Here is a 22,163-nt window from a genome sequence, read left to right on the forward strand (position 1 = left end):
CAAACCAGGATTCAAAAGGGGCCTGTCTGAGCTGAATTACAGTCCGCCCTTTACTTCCACCAGCATTTGAAGAAAAATGGTTGATTTCCAAGAATAACAAGACTATTTATGTTTTCTTTAACCATTGGTCTCTATAAATTGGGTTGAATGTGGTAGATGTACAATATATCCGGCCACTATGTGGAACGAGCATTTTGCAGTACTGTTCAAATCTTGGTTTTACCCCTGTGCATAGGGAATTCAGGAAATAAACATACACATATCCTATTTTATTTTTAGTTTAATTAGGTGCCAATATTTCTCAGAAGCTTTGGTAGCCATCTGTCAAAGTATAGTTGATTCCTTTACCTCTTGGATGGTGCAAAAGTGTTGCTCCTTTAGTTTTTGTCTTTTGTACTTTACTTCACTTCAGTACATGTGAAGGTTGTAACTCTTTCTTCACATGGTTATAGAAGTGACTATAGATTCACCTACTGGTCTGAAAAAGCCTTGACTTTTGATGTGGTTCAAGCTTTCTTATTGAAAGTTTCAGGTTGCTATACAAGAATAAAGTGAAGCAGAGTAAAGCCTTTATTGTACTGACATCTGCCCTTCTTTCTTGTCTCATGGATTCTGCTCATTATTAATAATAATACCAAATTGGTAGACCCTTTCCCTACATTTTAAATTTAATTCCTAGTAATATGATACTTGTAATTATAGACTAAAATAGTGTACTAGCTAAGAGCAGTCAGGCTGCATGTCACTCTAATGGAACATTTTCATAGTTGCTATTTTTAATTAAAAGAATTAAAAAAACCAACAACCAACAACCTGAGTCCCTATTTGCAAGAGTCATGTTAAAAATATCCTCACTTTCAGTAACACTCAGCAAAATATCACAAGCACAGTTTGCTTAGAACATGAGCATTCTTAAGACTTATAAACCGGGCAATGCATTTCTACCCCCCCGCCCCCAGGATAGTATTCATCTGTTGTTTGTTCCCTACCGTGGTCAAATGTCTAAAAACAGATTTTGAAACAAGTCACTATTTTTATGTGGGGTAAGTAGGTCATCTCATTAAGCCTGGAAAGATCAGGCAACTTGTGATAATGCCATGCAGCTGGTATTTCTTCATAATTAAAATGACTCTAATTTATGCTACAAATTTACCAACACACATCCCCCGAAGTGGGATCTGCAGTTACAAGTTCACCATGAAAAATATTTCCTATGTCATTAAGGAAAGCAAACTTTCCTGTGTAGTCATGCCATGCCACCTGTTGGCTTCTCTGAAACATGACAGGGTCTTGGTATCAGTCATGGCAGTTGTTTGACCTTTCTCTGACCTCTAACCTAGTTCACAGTAGTGTGGTCCTGAACACGACCTTCCCTAGTCTGCCTTAAATAGTAAGAGTTCTGATAAGCCCAACCTTGTCAATTCTTAAAGTCTCCTTAATTCTTTCTTCTTCTTTCAAGTTGAGAAATAAAGCTGTCAACTTTTCAGTATATTTCCCGAGTTAATATTAAAGTTTATGGCAAAAAATAAATAAATCCCCCAATATAACAGTTTTAAGAAATTTTTATCTTCTTGGTGTGCCTCATTACTTGTTATGTGGAATACTTAAGGACTCAGTGTTAATTTTTTGTAGCAGCTGGAGCTCCCCCCACTCCCCAGCTAATATCAGGGCTCTATGGTGCTTGATGTTGTACAAATGTATGGTAAGAAACAGTCTCTGTGCCAGTGTGACTCCAACAAAGTACACAGATGTTTATGTAGGCAATAATAATAGTAGTAGTAATAATAAAGATTTTAAAATAGTACATCTGTTAAAACATTACATTGTCAAGCATTGAGTACAATATTTAAGTATATTTACAACAGAAATCTTAACACTGAAAGAGGAAAGAAAAGGACTTTAAAAAGAAAATGAGTTGATCCCTACTCATAATAATATAATATACTATCATAAAATATCATATAATAAATAAATAAATAAATTATAATGCCTAGCTCTACTATAGTGCTAGCATCAATAAATCTCAAAGTGCTTTGCAGAGGACGTCAGAATCATTATCGTATTGTCATAGACATTTTGGGAGAAACTGTTTAATAACTACAGAAACTGGGTAATGCAGTGATTTTGTGCATTCTTCATCTTTTTTGCAGTGGATGCAATGGAAAGTCATAGAAACTAAGAGGATTTCTTTAATGCACTTGAGCTTTGCATTTTATGATATAGATATTATTGGGTTGATGATGACACTGTAGTACTATCTTAAATTTTTATTTTCATTTTCATTTAAATATAAATTTATAAAATGACAAAAGGCACCGTTCTGACACAGTAGGTGAATTTGACCAGCCTTGTTAAATGAGTCAGTATGAAAATAAACAGCAACCCCACAAAACACAAGAATGGTAGATAATCATGCAACACAAATAGAAAACAAAGGCCACACTTCCTCTATACATTACCCTGAACAATGTTCGCTTCAACAGTCTTTTTAAAAAGATGGGCCTTATAGTGTGCCATTAAAATGCAGAAGATTCAGTCTGAGGGGGAAAAACACACTGCAATGGATAGAAAGAGCCTTTAAGCATCCCCAAATGCTTAAAAAATTACTGAACTGACATGCAAACTATATATGCAAGAGTAACTTTGGCCTATATCCAGTATTTCTTATTAAATCCTACACTCTTAATTCTTATAACCTTTCCCAGTTTTATTACTGATAACTAACCATTCTGATACTACTTGTCAGGTCATGCCATTTTCCTAAATCTTTGCTCGGTTCATATTTTTCTCACATATAGATGGGTAAATGTCAGTGACATATAGTTCACATATTTGTGAGGTTTATCACCCTGACCTGAGTATGTGTGTGTGTTTTTATTTACATGAGAGGAAGAGAGATATCAAGGTCTATTTATATATCTTGATATGTATTAATATGGCAAGATATATAGCAACTCTTATTTATTCTTGAGAAGGATAAAGGCTAGATTCTCCCCTTCCCCCCTCCCACACCTTCCTCCTTTATAAGTCAAAAAGTACAGGCTGCTGAAACTAGACAGCACTGTCCAACTTTTGTACACTATATTCAATATCTCATTTTAGGATGAGCAAGTATGGCGTAAGTACACAATAAGAGCTGAATGATTGTGAGTGCATTGTGGAATTGTTTTCTTTTAGAGTATTTGTTTAACTACACTGTTAGATTTATGGCTTCTAGACTTTTTTTTTATATATATATATAGAGGAAGAATTTGGTAGCTACCTCCATCTCATTTCTAAACATGCCAACGCTCTCCACCATCTCTCTGTTGGATCTGCTCTAGTAATGTCCAGAAAATGCCTGCTAACATTACTGTCAATAATATCCAATGAAAAGTATGCCTGAGTTTAAGTATTCAGCTGGGGAAATCAGTTTCTTGTGCAGTTAGCAAAATGATCTTAATAAACCATGTCTTTTCGTAAGTGCTCTCTATAGCCATTGAATTCTTTTAAGAGAGGATGCCAACTTGCTCTTCTTCCTGTGTTATAAAACTTGTCAGATACAATGTATTAGTGACTATTACAGTTATTGGTGAGCGTGTGTGTGTGTGAAGAATTTATGACATGTCATAGAAATGAAGATGATTTCTCATATCTCAAGGGTAAATATTTCAAGATAGAAAATAGAGAAATGCTAGGATAGGAATGGTCACTATCTGCAGCAAGTGGAAAAATACCTAATATTAACAGGTCTCACTGGGATCGCACATAAAGTTGACCAAACAATTCAACAGAATATAAAATTTCATAAGCAATTGCCATTGTTCTAATTAAAATGATCAAAACTATTTTTATTTATGGGTATGCTTTTTATTATTTCAGCTTTATAGGTAGTCTGTAGCTTTGGCAAAGGTATTGAATTGAAAACCCAGTAGACTTTTGTCTTCTATTTTGTTTATTTAGAGTTGAGTTTTACAGTTCCTACTCCAACAGAACCCTGGAGGATATTCCTAAAGAACAGTTTAGACCTTGATTTGGCAGGGTGCTTAAGCATGTGCATGACTTTAAGCACCCTGAGTAATCCTATTTACATCATTTAAACTACTCACATGCTTTGAATTTATGCATTGTACCTTAGTAGTATCTTGCAGATACTAAGGTACAGATTATCAATGTGACCTGTTGAAACATTCTTATTGAACTCTTTGACATGTTCCCAGTAGACAGAAAATCTCACTTCTTCACCCATTTTTTCCCTTTAAGCTATTTGTAAGTTATGTCCATTCAAGGTCACTTTTGCACTGTAACTAGAACTTCATGTGCAAATAGCAGAACTATCTGAAGACAGAACTCTCATATGTCAATGCTATCACCATCAAAATATTTTTGTGAATACTAAGAATAATAAATCTATACAAGTCACTTTGGAAAATAGCTTAGGGCACCCTCTCAGTAAGAAGAGAATTTGCGGCTTCCTTCTACTAGCACACAGGCCTACACAAAAACTTGGTACAGGATTTTCACTCAGTTGACATTTGTGCAAAAAGGTCTGATCCCTATACGGTATTCCATGGAATTAAAGCTTTCGTAACTGTACACTTAGCAGAAAAGTAATAAAAACTGTTGTATAGTTGACAGGGAATTACATACTGTACATAAAACAGCAGCAACATGCCAATAAAAAAATCTTCCTCTTCTTGCTTTTCCTAAAATTGGAAATAAAGCTAAATTGCCCCTTCACTACAATATCCTTTTTAGAAGCTCTTGAATTTTGCTCAGTCAGTGGTATTTGCTGAAAAGGCAGTTTCTTCCAGTAATTTTAGGAAAAGCTATCATCAAACTGTCAGCAGCCTAAATTGAGATTAAAAGTACCAAAGAGAAACCTTCACTATTATCGGAGTCCCAAATATGAGTACTTGAATAGACAGATAACATCTAGAATGTATAATATGAGGCCTTCTCCGTTTTGAGCTGTTGGAGAGACTTTGGGGAAAAGCTCTTATGTTAAATACATTATAATCACAGTTATCCTCATCTTACCCAGTGCTAGCTGGCCAAGATAAAACAATAGAGCATGGTGGACACATGCTCTGTACTTCATATTTGGGACTTATTGCATACATTAGTGGCCTGTCAATTTGGAGGCCTGATCCTGTGAGGTGGTAAATGCCTTCAGCTCACATTGTCTTTATTTAGAGTTGGAGGGCATTCAACATCTCACAGGTCTGAACTCTTTTGTCTGTATCTTCAGCTGGTGTAAATTGGCATATTTCAAATGAAGTCAATGCAGCTACACTGGTCACCAGCTGAGGATGTGGCCTCTACCTGTGGCCTTTTCAGCTTTGTATTCATGAAGTCGGAGGGTATAATAGTACTGAACTGCAGGAGGCAGTGGGAGAAGAAGCTGTGCAAGAATTAGCTATAGAATCCCTGTCATGATCTGTAACGTCCTTGCTATTTCAGGAGTCCTATATTTGTCATAAGATGTCCTTTGTGCTAAATAGTGAAATGTTTTAGTGATGTGGCTAGATTTCTGATAGGGACCAAGCTGTGACCACAAAAATCATTCCAACATATGACCTTGTGTGAAAACTACAAATGGGTCTCCAGAGGTGAAAGGCTAGTATGCTAATCCACTGAGTCACTTACCTTTTGAACTGTATTAGCATCTACAAAAGTCCAAGAAGAATGACAAAAAAAGGTTTCTAAATATTCATAGACCTCAAACAGAATATGTATTCCTTATTTTTATTTTTATCATTACTATTTCTAAACCAGTGTCAATCATAGTTTAATTCCTCGTAACCTTTTAAAAAAAAATGGAATCACTGTTTCCAAATGTTTGAAGACCTGCTGAACCAAAACATTGTAGTCCACTTTACATTAAAATTTATATTCTCATCAACCTTTGTAAATTATTTTTTTAAATATCTGTCCAATTAGAAAGTCTGAGTCAAATAGTGTTTGAGTGATTACAAAACCATTACAAATAAACAGTGACGGTTACTAAGATTACTTTGATTTATTAGTAGCACTAATGTCAATGGGTGCTTGGGAAACATCATGCGGTAGACTGTGACTACTCTTGTCTCATGACCCATCCCATACATTGTACCTGGATTTAAGAAATAGCTTAATGATTGCATTTCTTCTTCCCCTTTGTTTTATCTTCTCTAAAAGTCATCAGTCTGATTTTTGTATCTAGATGAGTGGGTTGCGGCAGTAGGAAAAACAGTGTTGTGAAAACTAAGTGCTTCATTTCTCCCACATTAACTAGCCTGGAAAGGACATGAAAGCCCTGGAGATTAACAACTGCATGTGAACACTAAGTGCTGCTACTATGCTGCCAGGAGCCAAAGCAGCACGGTCAACTGAGCTGGGCGCTCGCACTTGTAACCAGGACTGTACCACTTGCTCTTTACACCTGGGATGCTCTGAAGCAGGGACCCGATGCTGGGACCTGGGGCAGGGCCAGTGCTGAGGTCGGCCTGTTCCTTTGCATCTCTCTCCCGCCACTTTGCACGGACTTTCCTTCCCCCGTCATTATTTAATGTCACCCACTGCTGGCAGCGGGGGGAATCCCATGTCTTTGCAAATGTCTAATCCTAGGACTTGCCAGGTGGCAGCACGAATCGGATCCGCCCCATGCACTGTGGGAAGAGGGCACTAAAGAAAGCCCGTACATTTTAACACGTTTTGCAATCTGTGTCTGTGAAATAACACTTTTTTAAATGAGGGAAAAAAAAGCTGTCTTTTTAAGGAATACTCTATGTTCACAAATAAGACCTATCTTTTGCTTTAAGATCTCATTCCAATAAAATAACATTGCTGTCCTGTAACTCAAAAGCATAAATAGAGCCTTGTTCTGGTCTTTGTAATGCCAGGTCTTTATAATATTCCCTTGGGATGCAACCCTGTCTCACTGGATAAAATGTATTTTGCCCTGGATTTAAAACACCTCTATATTTCCTTTGGATAACAGACAAAGGCGTAAGATCTGGAATTCTTCTTTATTGTGGGGAAAGTTTGGGATTGTATTGCATAGGGTTGTTTTTGTCTCTCCCCTGTACTAAATATGGTTTTTTTGGTTAAATCAGGCTTCTCAAATGTCTCAAACTTTTGATACAGGTTATTTTTCCTTACAGCTGTATATTCTATTTAATTTCTTTTGCACAGTGCATTATGAGCATTCTCATTTGTGACATAACCGTTTATCTTCCCAGTGAGGCAATGAGTAGTGCAAAATGTATTTGTTTTTATTTTTAAAAAGGAGGTAATCTACCTTCCTATCCTTCCTATCCTGCTGAAAGAATCTGCTGACTGATGACTTTCATGCAAGCAAATGAACTCGTATTGAACTAACAATGACATTTTTAATGTTTAAAAAAAAGATTTAGTGGAAGTATCATTTTCTAAAGTTGCGATATGCGTTTGAATATTTGTTTAGTGACACTATTCTAGTATCACTGTAGGAAAAGTTATGGATACTACTTCCTTTTGAGGACTGGCAACAACATTTAAAATCCTTACGTTTCCCCCCGTAATTATTTATCAGTGTTGTATATGACTGTCAACTCTGTGCATCTGTAATCACATCACATAGCTCATCTTACATCTTTGTTTAGTCATTGACTTTCCTTTTAGAGTATTGATAATATTTGTTTTATCACACAGGCCTCCTCCAGTGACGCTGCCTCAGTCTCCCCCGAAACACACTATACGCCGCTGCCTTCAGGATCCAGGGATCTCACCAATCACAGAGGTAAAAACTAAGCTTTTATTGCTATGAACTACTGCAAGATGGCAAACTTTGCTGTAAGGCCTTCTGAACGCATTACTGCTGCATCGGCACTTTAGTGAGAACACTGTGCTTTTCAAGCAGTTGATGAGAAAACCATACCTGTCAAGACTACAGATTTTAACTCATATTAAACAGGATTTAGAGGTAGTCTACTGGGAAAGCAAATAAATCTATGGAATAATAACATTTAGCGATTTAAAAAAAAACATAAAGAGATTAGAGTACTTAAATATTGCTAAGTAGATGATTACATGCAGCGCTGGTGATTTTGAAAGAATTTGTAAATTCTAATATTTGTGAAGAGAGAGTTATTTTGCAATTTAACAATTTAGGGCTACAATTTCAAAATGTTAACACATTTATATTGCAATAAAAAGGGATTCTGTTCTGTTTTTCAACATTAAAAGGGGATCAATGTGCAATTTCCCTTTTTACCAATCCTTAGAACTTCAAAACCACCTTGGGCAAATTCTCAGATGCTTCGACATGCCTAGGGAAGCAAAGTTCTGAAAGCAGGCAAAGAACTGTTGCTGCCATAAAGATAGCATTCCAAGCCACTTCACCTTTGTTCCAAAAAAGAAAGAATTTAGAAAACCTTGTAACACTCTGCAGCCAGAAACAAGTATAGGAATAGCCATATAAATTCCCCTAGTTGCTCATTGGATTTCACATTGTTTTAAAATTATAACTCTTTCCCCAATGGGATTGATGTAAAGTAACCAGATACCCCTGTTGAATAGAGACACTCATGCTCTGTAAAGACTACTTAAATCAAGGCCACTCTTATATTTAGGAACTGACTCCAAGTTAGGTTCCCATATATCTGTTGGTACTGAAACTGCCTTACCCTCTTCTGCTGGTTATTGAGAGACTGAACAATGCGCAACAGCCAGTACTACTTGATGCTTCCAAGGAAGGTGAAAGAGCTTACTTGAACTTGACTGATTGTGCCAGACTTTTTCTGTAGATCAACAGAAAGTGAAGCAAATTGAAGGTGTTAAAACTCACTTCATGTCTGTCATTCATGATATGCAATAACTACCATTTCTGGTAAAGAAGTGACTGAACCAAAATGCTGGATCTCAGCATGCCCCAGACTTTTAGAATGTAAAAATTGGAGCCCATCGAGATGTATTATTGTGACCTGAGCCCATCTTTAATTTCTCGGTAAATGCAGTTGTGTTCAGATTGGAATCCTGCTGTTGGTTTAGCTGGCTAAGTTCCATTATGAAAAAAAATTGGAAAATTAAAGAAATATCGTCAAGAACAAGTGAACATTGCAATTGACTAACAGTAAAAGAGATTATTTTAAACTAGATCAATATATTCCAGACTGGCAATTCAGATGATAATGTATTACAGATTATGTCCCTAAATTATGGATTAGTTTCTCTTGTAATCCAGTTCTTTTTGGCTGTGTCTGGCAGCAGGAGCATGTCTTTATATGGCTGCACATTTAGAACCAGGTGAGATGTTGAGTCCCATTGCCTTCTATGGGATGTGAAGGAAAGAGGGAAATGGTAGCCCCAAAATCTCTAGTTTTACCCTCTTTGCTGTTCATCTTTGTGAACAAGAAGGGAGAAGAATTCTGCTATTAGGAATAAACACAACAATTATTTTCCTTGTCACTTTTTGGTAGGGAGCGCATTTTGAAATTAGAACCTAACGCACACAAAATTATGCAATTCATTCCCCCCCCCAACCCTCCTCACTTTGCATAGTAAACATGTCTGCTGCTATTTTTCTTGATGCTTAACCATAATTATGCCTACAGTGGGTGGGAAGAGAGTATGTCTAAAAAAGGGGTAAAACTGGCCCCAAAACTGGCTCATTCCAACAAGCAACATGTATATAGTCTCAAGAAAATAGTTAAGAAACCTTTCCAGAACACCAGCTGCTATGAATAAAGTTTGGAACAACGTGATAGCAGGATTTACTTGACCACTTAACTAGTTCTTGAAAACTAAGAAAAGTTGTCTAAGCTCACAAACGTAAAGGAAGCTTAATTACAGTTAATGGAGAGACCTCCAAGAAAAAAAAACAAAACCTGTAAACACACCATTTTTGATCCACACTCTCAAAGGTTTTCTCTTCTTGAATGGTCTCAATCTCATGTGAAATGGTTGAATCGGCTGTTACTCATAGAATTTTAGGACCTCGAGAGGTCATCTAGTCTAGTCCCCTGCACTCATGGCAGGACTAAGTATTATCTAGACCATCCCTAATAGGTATTTGTGTAAGCTGCTCTTAAAAATCTCCAATCATAGAGATTCCACAACCTGCCTAGGCAATTTATTCCAGTGCTTAATATGTAAATATTGGTAGCTTTCAGAAATACTTTTGAACCCAAACTGAAAGGGAGAATGGCCATAAGTTTGTGAGCACTTTTTATTCATCCCTGGAGGGTCTTTCTTACCAAAGTCTGAACTGCTGGTAAACAGCTCAGCGCTAGCAGTAAATTAATTCTTCTTTGGGGCTGGGAGGAAGAGCTGCAACATTGGAATGCATTGGACTTTCAAAGTTTTACATTAACAATTTTCTCTGTATTTTATTTATTTTTCTTATTGGAACAAAGGCTGCAAGCTGTGCTCAGACTGCACAGTGTAGCTTTTCATCTTCATATTTTACACTCAAGAACTCTTCATAGTATTTCCAGGATTGATTTAATCTTCTCAGGATGATCCCATGTCTTGGATGCCCTCCTTGCAGGGATTTTACTAGTTCCAGAATCATTTCCAGGGTCCACAAAATACCACAGTTCAATGTTATATCACAATGTTGTGATGTGGGAGTACAAACACCATGATATTACATCAAAATACTGTGATACCTGAGTTGCCCTGCTTATGAAGACAGCGCCGTATGTAGTTCAAATTTACCCTCTTCCTAAACTGCAGCCTAAGCTTTCTCCAAAGTTTGTCTGTTACTAGGATTTTCCTTGTAGGACCGTCTTTGTCTCAGACCTGAATTCCCTCCGCCTGATTGAAGCACCAATCGCCCTAGTGTTCTGGTTGGAATCTAACTGAAACCATCTGTTTATGTGGCTCGGCAGTACTGTCCATATAGGATTTTAAACATCTCATAACAAAGTAACTCAACAGAAGAGGTTTCAGAGTTATGCATCCGAAGAAGTGGGCTGTAGTCCTTGAAAGCTTATGCTCTAATAAATTTGTTAGTCTCTAAGGTGCCACAAGTACTCCTGTTCTTCTTTCAACAGAAGAGCTTAGCACCCCTACTCTGCCATCCTACAACACTCCTGTTGGACTGACTTTCAAAAGTATTAACTCTATACTCCAGCCTCATGATTGATTTTTGTTTCCTACACTGTGTTTTCAAGCTCCTCAGGTTAGTTATTCAGCTACATTAGACTAATTTATTTCTCAATACCTTTGTTTACACATATGTCACTTCCAAACCTGTATTAAATATTAATTAATACGTATTCCAAATAACTCAGAGTTGTGTAAAACATTTGCAGTTCTTTTTAAACTAGTGAAAATTGTCTGGTAAACTAAAAGCCCCCAAATGTGGTGGCATTCCCCTTTTTAAAAATTCCACTGTTTATGCTGTGCCAAACTTCAGATTTTTGCTATGTTCTGTGGGCATGAAGAAAATACACAAAGAAAAAATTGTTTATGTTCTGAGTAACAGAAATACTTTTTCTATAACATATAGGTATAAAAGGTTAATTGTTAGCAGAATCCTTCAAGAGGGTTTCATGTGTGAAGACCCTACTACCTTCCTGTTCCACATCTTTAGCTAAATTAGATCACATAAGAGATCCTAAAATAGTTTTTTTAAATTAATATAATTAGAACTATGCAGTGTAGTTGTAGCCGTGTTGGTCCCAGGATATTAGAGAGACAAGGTGGGTGAGATAATATCTTTTATTGGACCAAGCCATCTTGTCTCTGGGAAAAAATCCAATTCCCCAGAGACGTCTCTCTGTAGTGTCCTCTCACTGGAGACTTACAGAAATTAAGTTCACTGCCTCCAAAGAGACAGAGCATACACCAACTTGTCAGTGTAGCTGAAAATTCTCACTTTACATCAATAAGATAGCACTGAGGTAGCTTATAGTAAAACTAAGAATACCTTTTATTAACAAAGAACAGAGCTATAAGTGAGACTAAGCAAGAGGAAAAGAGACAGATATGGTTACAGACAAGACAAAACAAAACAAAATATGGTTTCTAATGCGTAAAATTTAATTCTAACAAGTTTTATCTTTGCCTAAAACAGTTTCTCACCCACAGCCCGTTATCAGCAGCTCCTGCCCTTCAGGCCAAGAGAATCCACCATTCACAGGCTCAGAGGGTGCTGTTCCTTATGTCCTCTACGTGATGGATAACTAAAATGTTTCAATATTACCCAAACTCCATTGTCTGTGCCTCAAGAGCCAGGAAGGCTTCCTGAGGTGCAGATTCTGTCCCCTGGCATGATCGCTGAACTGTCTTCTCTGCTGCTTGTTAGCTTGATTGATTTGTTTACCTTATATGTAAATGTACTTTCATTGTTCCCCCCCACCCCCCTTCCTGTAATCAAGCCAGTCAGGCAGGTAAATACATATTCCTTTATGTAGGGCAGGCTTGTTGTACGCACTGTCTTCCAAAAACATTTTAAGAACATATTTCCAACACACACACACAATTCTTTATGCACAACCTGAACATACATTACGTAATCATTTTCAGGACCAGTATATTTCCAGTTTATATATGATATCTTATGTGAGATCTTTTAGATACATAATATGACAATAGTGTGTTGGAAGTAATAAGTGTGACAGGCCTGATGTGAGTTGCAGTATGGTGGACTCTCTGCCAGTTGGCACTGAAGGGATTCCCAGGGTCACAGCAGTCCATATAATGATCCTTGCTTCTAATGAAATGTTATTCCTTCTATGATTTGTTTTCAACTCTGACAGCAGAAAGCACTTCATGTGCATGTATTGGCAGACATTAATAATGACATGGGAAAGGACAACATACAAATATGGTGTAAGTCATCAATTCCCGCCTGGAGACAGAATTTAGTGGGAAATGTTCTATCAAGACACACACATGTTTTTGAGAAGGCTTCCACTGAATGAAACTGGAATAAGGAACTCTGGAAATGAGTCCAGTCAAGCACTATAATTGACTAGTGGTCATGGAGTCGTTCTCTTTGTGGTCATTATGTTGTGCCCCATTCTCAGAATGTTGAGTTTCATTATTTTTTTTAAAGTACAGGAAGTGCGTAGGAAGGATAAAGCATTCAAAATCCATTCGCAAATATTAGGGCTTCCTCTAGGAGGTGAGACATCTCTTGTTACTGGAAATTTAGCAGTCCCTTTGACTGTCTTGCAATCATCATGCCATCCAGACATGCCAGTATCTATGTTCTGAAGGAAGATTTACTACCTTCATTGCATATGTATTTATTTTAAAAATATACTTACATAGCATCTATCCACAGGTACCTGGGTACTTTACAAAGGTTATCAAGAACAATAGCTAAATTAAAACTGGGCTCAGAAGGAAGCTTCCACTTTGACTACAGAAGGGGCAGCGAAAAAGTTATAATTTATACCTGGTCAGATGAGCTGACTTGAAAAGAAACTCTTTGCACTGAGCCATGAAGAGCACTAGAGAGGCTCCTGTGGATTATTCAGGAAGGGAGTTACAGCTATGAGGTTACTGAAGCAACAAGTTTGTCTGGGACCTGAGCTAGATGAAACCTTGGGAATGGGCAGAAGTAGCTTTGGAGGGAGAGCACAGGAAACACAGGGTAGGTCTAGATTACTAACGTTAATAATCTAGATTTTTGAAGTGTGTAATTAACAGGACTATAGGACAGTGTCACCTTGGACCTAGATTATTAATGGTTATTCCATCAGTAAGACCTTTAATTAAATGTATTGTCTCACCAACAACCAGAGCAGATCACAGAGGGGTAGGTGTTATTGATTCCCTGGCAGCTATACCAAGGAAGAGTCAGGCAGTCTCATTCTGCAACTGTTGCAGTTTCTTGATCAATTTCAAGGGAAACTTAATTAAAAACAAATTACAATAATTTATCCTAGAAGAGATGAAGGCATGAATGACAAAAGTGAGTTCAGCATTAGAGGAAAACGTTTTCTGGGTTCTTCAGAAAAATCCAATTTTTAAAATAAGCTTCTGTTGGGCTAAAGGGAGTATAACAGTGTAAAATGGGATGATCGGCAACCCAAAAAATACCTTCCACTGGTAACTCTCTCTAGTCCAATGGAAGCTTATTTTAAAAATAAGTATTTTCAAGTCATTTGACTGTAAGTGGGACTATTTGTATGAATAAAGTTAAGCACATGCATAAATGTCTTAAAGATTGCGGCCTAGATTATAAAATGATGTCTTAAACATTTTCTAAAATGGTAAGAGACATAAAATTGACTTTAAAGTATTCCTTTATAATAAATGTTAAAGTATAAGGGTGTTCATTTTTGAAGACTTTCTAGGGATATACAAATAACACTGAAAAGTCATACTCTTCTTAAATCAAAGACATAAAAGAGAGAAGGAAATCAATTTGCATGAAAACTTGCTTCCGGAAAGATAATTATCCTGTTTATATTATCATTAGAATCTTCTCCGTTATTATTATTGACACAGTTGTTAGGTGCTCATCCCATTTTCCAGCCAGAGGCTTATTTTAAGTTTTAAATTGATTGCTCGGAATGTCAGAAAATAATTTACATAGCAACTTATCATAATTAGTTATAGTTTGCAGTCTCCTTAATGTGAACTACACTTTATGCTTAGCAATTGATTTCTTCTGTATCTCTGTATGAAGCAGCTTAATGCATGCCATCCAAAAAAATATCTGTGGGTAGTTTTTATCATTTAGTTAAACTGAGGGACCATAAAATAATTTTTTTAACAGAAATTATAAATAGGGAGTATTGGCTTTAACTCATTTAATAAGTCAAAAAGAGATGAATAAGAGGGAAGTTTAAGTGGATAAAATATATGGAAGTTCCATGCCAGGCAGAGATATTATGAAAATAGAGAGAAGTTTGCTATGTTGGCTTGTATGAAAGCAAGCAAGGCACTTCATAGAGAATCCAGCATTTCTGTTTTTTGCATTGGGTCATATGTTCCAGTTGGTAATGCAATATAGAGTGAAGCACCATGTCACAAGTTACTGGTCAAAGTGGCAACAAGACCCCATGAATATAGAAATAATGATTAGCTAGTATAGTATAAGTGAAATAACCACAACTCAGAATTGGGTGTGGGGGCAGCAGCAGTCAAAATGATCATGTTTTGGAGCACGGTCACTGTGAAATTTTATGTTGAATATCAGGAAATACTTCCCAACAGCAAGTTGCATTAGGATCCAGAATTATCTCCCACTCTATTGTTAGCATTATTGATAACAAGACTGGAATAAGCAGTTCAAGGTGAAAGTCCCGTCTGTGCTACCATGCACAGAGTTTATTACATACACATCCTGATGGTTCTGGTGAGTTGCAGTGTTGCACCAGTTGAGAACAAGGTGATGGGACTGATGGTTATGTCCAATGTGCAGAAGAAGATACTTTTACAGAAGGTTTTAGAGCTGAGGTCAAAGGAAGTAGAACAAAAGGCTGATCATGAATGAAGTTGGAAGATGTGAATTGGAGGAATTTAAAAAACCTAAATTCTACCATGCTGACTCCTGCTGAAGGAAGAATTGCAAAGGACCATTCATGATGGAAATCCATTCTACATGCCACTATGGCTACATCATAGCCATATGAATCTACTGCTGCTGTTGCTTGATGGTTCTCGTGTTTTGGTTGGTGGCATGCTGTCTAGAGAGGCTTGTGATCGTGAGTGTCAACCTCAGGTCAGACTATCAAGAAGCAGGGCAAAAACTACAAATTGGTTGTATGTTTATTATTTGATTTTACCAACGCAGTAACAAGTGTGAACCCCTAAAGTGCTATAACAGTTGTACCATGGAGTCACAGACAGTTCCCTTAGCATTCCAGTCTATCTTGCCACCCAGCCAAGCTTGACTTTGTGATAGATGGTTGTACACGAAAAATCACAATAATATTCAGATTACTCTCAGGCAAAACAGCTGGGAACTCCTTGCATATGCTTAGAAATCCTCACCCCTCAGAGGTCAAGCAGCAAAAAAATAAGTTCTCTGACAGTTGGTTTAGGTCCCGTCCCCCAGCATTCAATCTGTGCTGGGATGAGGGATTGAGCATGTACCCTCTTCAGGGTTGCAGGGGAAGCAATCAACGAAATCCGTCCATAATGGCTTATCTAATTCCTGTTGCTGGGGAGGATATAACACCTCTTCTGGTGAACTGGTATTTCACACTTGGTAATGCATCTCTCCTGACTGTGGGGAATTTACACCCTTAGCAAACATCTTTATAGTTACAGAGCAAACATTTAAACATCACATTATAACATGGGATACAGAAGTTATAAGTAGGATTAATGAATGCAATATTCTACAAGCATCCCATAAAGTCTAAACACATTCTTAAAATGCTAGTATCTGTTTTAACTAAACTAACCCTTGGGTAAGCTGGACTCGTTTTCAGCTATGCATTTGTCAGTGTTAATTGAGGCCTGGGTCTTGGCATGAGCTGGCACCTGGTATGCTAGTGTCACGGTTGGCTGGGTTTGGAATTTAGATGCTGGATGTTAAAAAGGATGTGGAAGGGTACATGAACACACAGGAAGGGGTGGGAGAGAAGGTGATGGTGAGAAGAAATGGTGAGGTGAGGGTGGAGTGAAGAGTGGGAGGGATTTAGCAAAATAAATTAAAAGGGGTCAATTGGTGGCCGTGGCAATGGTACTTAGCTCCATTAGAGAGTGGTCAAAGCAACCTAAGTCCCTGCAATGCGGATAAGGTGAGAAGATGGCTTCAGGAGATTCGGGAACTCTGTGTTGTAGGGGGGAACAGGAACTTCTTGTGCTTTTGCTGTTGCTGCTCAAGAGGGACTTTTCCGAGGAAGGTGGGTCATTTAACAGGCTACCATTGGATGATTCCTGATGCTGCATTTGATGTTCATGTAGGAAGAGTGAGCCACTAGTCCCTGTGCCAAGGAGTGGCTTATTACTGGGGATCTCATGAAAAGGCACAGAGTAATGAGGTTGACACTGCTGCCATCACTGTCACAGCTGCCACTGGAATGGAGACTGCTCTGGAATAGCAGTGGCCTTTAGTGGGACAAATTTGCCTTACTTGTTAAGTGGTGAGAGTCTGTTTCATTGTCCATATATTTTGCTGTAAATCACAGAGACTTTACCAAAAGTGGAATAAATTGCAGTTGGTTTTGATTTTGACTCTGACTACTATGGTTCAAGAAATACATTTTGGGGGTCATTGGATTCATGTTCTTGTCACTTACAGAGTCAAAATTTCTTTTCTGTGCTTCAAGGGAATGTTGGATTTGAATCAAGATACTGTAGATTAAAACTTCAGCATAAAAATCTTGTGTATTACATTGATGGGAGCAACCAGTCATGTGGAACTAGGGATGGATGAACAAGCTTGAAATTTTATGTAAACTGATTCCAAGCTTTGCTCAAAACGAGCATAAAACCTTTTCTGCGGTTCGGAAAAGTTGAGTTACTACTTTTTAAGTAAAAAAATATTTTTTTATTTTGTGAGTCTCATCTGCATTGCTTGGTTTGAACCAGAAGTTCTGAATCCATGGGCAGGAGAAAACTGTTCGTGTGTTGTTGAGCAGGCTGACCAGAAGGAGGAAATAGCTCTGTGGTAGCTTTTGTGTTGGATAAAGAAAAGATCTTAGGCCTTGAAGAAGACTGTGTAAGAGGGGAAGAGAAGTAGTTAAGTACCTAAAATTTCAAGAATAAGATTTAAAACTTTTGTTTGGGATTTTCAAAGAAGCATAAGGAGTCAGGTGCCCAAGTCTCATAGATATTCAGTGAGTGTTGGATGACCAGCATCCTTAGGTTCCTTTAAAAATACCAGCATTTATTTTCAAATTACATGTAGAGGTTTATCTTAGCAAAGTTCTACGTTCCCTGATTAGGCTACTCAAAGCATGCCTGAACCTCTTTATAGTTTCCCCAATATCTCCATAACTTCTGAGTTTTTATCATGATTTTCCCAAAATTCACCACAACCATCTCACAAACCTAGCTGCCAGTCACCCCTATCAGATCAGAGAGAAAATGGATAATGGCTGTGGCTGCAAAAGCTTAAATGGAACAGAAAGCTTCAGATTTTTCAAGACATAGCTCATTTTGTCATGAAAGTGTCAAGAAACCATGAAAATGCTCAGTCTCCCAACACCAAGTCTATAAAATGTCAGAAAGTTGTGGAAAGGTTGGCTCCAACAAAGTAAACCTATATTAAAATTAGCTTTAGGTTTGCAGGAGCCTTAGAAATTCAGTGTGTACACAATTGGCAATCAAAAAAACTTGGCCAGTAAACCAGCCATTTGGCTCTATAATAATGACCTTTTTACAACAAACAAGTCCAGTCATGCTATTTTTTGTAACCATGGTATTTCAGCTCCCTCAGAGGAACGGGCTTCAAAGCACAAGCACTGCTGTGTACAGTCATACTCCTGAGAGTTCCCATGTTTAGTTAGCGCTCCAGTCTAGCCTGTTTTAGCACTAGTCCTCCAATTTTATCATGCAGGCATTTTTACAGCCTCGTTGGAACAAATAAACAAACATCTGGAATCATGTGGGATATTTAATTAAAAAGTTTACATTTGGCCAAAAATGGTAAAATCATGAAAAATTGCCTGTCTCCAAGCTTAGAAAGGCCAAATGATGAAGCTGTTGGCTACAGACAGTTTTACAGTGTATTGAAATTCTTAGATGTGCACACCTGCCATAGTCCTCTCTATTTTGATTCATAACCATTAATGAATGTTCAGCACACAGATTGTAACCCTTGTTTAAATGGAATTTGAAACAGGGTGTGGTTTTTACACTATTTTAATATAATACTTAGACACATGCAACTATATTAATACCGTATGTACTGTTCTGTAATGCAGAGAAAGAGTTAGTCTTGAAACTGTTAATGGCAAAAGTCACATCTCCCATCTGCAGTGCAGGTTCTTGTTTTGCCTTTATTCTGTGCACTGAGCTTTCCCTGATGTCAGTATGAATTCTGTATGCCAAACAATGACAAAACATGCACTTGATGGTAATGGGGATGGAGGTGGGAAAATAAGCTGGATGAACTCTTGTCTTACAAGCAGGTTGTGAAACTAGAGGTTGTATTTTTGCAAGGAGATTCTTGCACATATGAAAAATGAGTAGTTCTTGCACACTCAACCTTCAACAAAGTTTTTCTCCAAGAGAACTGTTATGTAAGTGCAGCCACAGGAAGGGGAAAACAGAAGCTTGTCCCCCTAACTTTTTGATATTTTCTTGATGTCCGTTTCCTTGCTTCCTTCTAGACCTATCTATCCTTCCAAAACTGGGCTGTCAACTTGTCGAGGTTGGCACCAGGCCAGCCTAAACCCAGGGGTTGGGAGGGTTTGCCCCACATGCAATGAGCAGTGACCCTGGTGTATAGCTAACACAATTGGCCAAAAACCAATATTGCCACTAAGGTGTGTACTAAAATCCAGGCAAACGTGCTTTTTTTTTTCTTCATTTAAAATTTCTGACCATTTTGAAATAAAGGTTTCTAATGGAAGTATCATTAAATCTTTCAATATAGTGGTGTCTCAAGTAAGATGCTTTACCATGTGAATATGTATTTTAAATGCAAAATCTATTTAATGAAATATTAAGATTAGGAATTTACATGCACTTTTATAATATATTATCATTTTTACATTTCTGCCCCGAAGATCAGAGTCAGAATGTGCTAGGTGATTTACAAACACGCAGGGCCAGACTTTCATAGTTTTACTCTCACTGAATAGCCCTTACCCTATGAATATCCGCATTGGGATTTCTTGGAGTAAAGTGCCGTGCGAAGTTAACAGCGCGATCAAAATCTGCCACATGACAAAAGATAGTCCATGCACCAAATCAGGAAATACAAAGTTTAAGGTTGTTGCACTAATGTTAGTGAAAGCAATCGTGTAATATAATTGAAGTCTTCCATAAGCATAATTTTAGGAAAGACTCAATATTTAACATAGATGAGACCTCTTGCTATAGATTGGATATTCAGAGCTGGGTGTAACAGGTGGGCAAATAAAATCCTAAAATACTGGATAATTAACTGTGCAAATGGGCCATTAAGCAACCAGGTACTCACTTTGCATGCACAAATACAGGATTTTTGAAGTGTAGCATGTGTATTCATATTTTTGTCGCCTTACTGATTCCATGCATTTCTGAATATCTGGCCTTCCATACATTTAGCCCTTTCCTCCTCCCCACCACCCAAACAAAAAAGTACTTCTGCATCTTCACATTATTCATGATTCTATTTTAAAATTAAAATAAATTGGATTTTTCCATTTTCGGCTTCCATACTCTGTGGGAGTCACATTCTGGTTTCATGCTTACCAGTAGGATTCTAATGTGGCCTCTGCCTGCTGTCTCACAGTGAATGTGTGTTTCTCAGCTGTGGGGAGGGGTGGGCGAGTGTCATTAGAAACAAAATACTAATTCCCACATGGTGAATGCATGTAGAAGCCTATTTACAATTAAAAGGAAAAAGAACAAGAAAATAAATTTCCTGCACAGTCAGAAGGGCAGCCATCTGCATCAGAGCAATAAAACTATTTTATCCCCTTGCGTGTTGGTTCTTTATGGCACACACATCTTGCTATTACATGTAAATGTCTTCCAATCCAGAAGCAGCCAACAAGATGCTGTGTGTGTGTGTGTGTGTGTGTGTTTAATTCTGCCTTCAGGAAAGAGAGAGGTATCTTTGTAATGTTTCGGTGCCTGTTCCTATGCGAGTGGAGAAAGCTGTCAACATTTTATAGGAAATGAATGACTGTATTTGTGATCTAATGATATGTTTGCTGATCAAAGCTCCAAAAGCAAATGTCACCTAGTACTGTTGAACAACTTTCCTCTTTTGGCTTTATAATAATTTGTGTGTCTTTAGTATTCTCACTGGACAGAAGAATAGATGGTGGCAAATATCTTAGTACCCTTCCTTAGCTTTGTACTCCCTAGGACAACAAGACTAATCAGTGATTTTAAAGGATAAAACACTAGGTATCAGCAAATGAAGCTGTCTTGTGTTCCTTAACAGTAAGAAGGTTAGTTGATCTTTTTTAGTTGTCATCAATTGTTTTGCCTTATATGGTTTGAGAGCTGCATGACTGATAACATCCGTGTGTTCTGTAAGTGCCTTTTAAGAAAGCTCAGGTGTGGTTCTAAAGCATCTAGTAAACGTAAGCAACCTCCTGAGAGACCCCCCACCTGTGGCTGCATAAAACTGAAATGAAGAATGGAAAATAACCCATTGACTATGCACTCTCCCACCTGCTGAGAACAAAATACAATGCAGTGCAATTTTAGTACTTATGTGCCACTGGGGAAAATAGACTCCTAAAATCACATAGTGAAGCACTGGCAAAATTCAGTAAATTTGTTTAAGCTCTGTGTTATAAAAGCTAAGGAACCATAGGCTTTACTTCTGAAATGACATAGTATTGTAATGTGAGTGTATTAGAATACCTGCAAATATAATGATGATGGAAAAACTTAAGGTTAATAAATAAGGGTCTGATTTTGCCCAGTCCTTCCACAGGTGCACAATGTGGAAGAGGAACAAGGAGTCTTTGTGCTATTCGCTTAAAGGCCAAGCACATTTCCAGTCCCTGAATTTGTTTTCCTATCATACTGCCCCAGTGTCACACAATACCCCCAGTGGAAGAGAGAGAGAGGCAGGTCCGTAGCTCAGTTTCCCTATACATGCACTGGCTAGTCGAGATGGGTTTTAGTCATGAATAAATAGAGACTAACATGAGGTCCCTAAACTCATTGTAATTTCATTATGACCCAAATATAATTTGAATCCATGTCCTAGATGTAAAAAGCTATCACATCAACACAACACACTGCCCTAGAACCTGAATCTCTCTCTTAAAAAGAAAAAATTTACCTGAATGACTTGGCTTTAAATAAGTTATTGAATGATAAATTCTTCAGAAAAAAAGGACAAATTTTATATATAGTTTATATTCTTTTTTTTAACTATATAACACTAGATTAGTCAAACTGGTCAAAGGCAATTTAATGTGGACTAAAGCCAGCCATTATTGATGTAAGGAATTTGACATGTTAAGTATTATTTTCACGGCACACAAACAGAGAAGTTAGATTAAACACAAGTATTTTTTGCTAGAAGTTTTCAACTTTTGTATTTCTTAGGAACCTTTGTACACAAGAACCAAAACCATAGGGAGACAAAGCAGGCTGCTCCCTAAGGCAAAGGGGCAAACTCAACC

The 22,163-nt window shown here is 37.6% G+C and overlaps 1 protein-coding gene across 1 annotated transcript in view; it reads left to right on the forward strand.

Moving 5' to 3' along the window:
* Nucleotides 1-22,163, forward strand: part of LRMDA (leucine rich melanocyte differentiation associated) — a 931,157-nt gene that overhangs the window by 781,954 nt on the left and 127,040 nt on the right. The window contains exon 6 of the mRNA XM_054033284.1: nt 7,654-7,741. Coding sequence (XP_053889259.1) covers nt 7,654-7,741 — 88 coding nt within the window. The remainder of the gene's footprint in view (nt 1-7,653; nt 7,742-22,163) is intronic.

The sequence above is a fragment of the Malaclemys terrapin genome, chromosome 7 (assembly GCF_027887155.1).
Source record: "Malaclemys terrapin pileata isolate rMalTer1 chromosome 7, rMalTer1.hap1, whole genome shotgun sequence".
NCBI lineage: Eukaryota > Metazoa > Chordata > Testudines > Emydidae > Malaclemys > Malaclemys terrapin.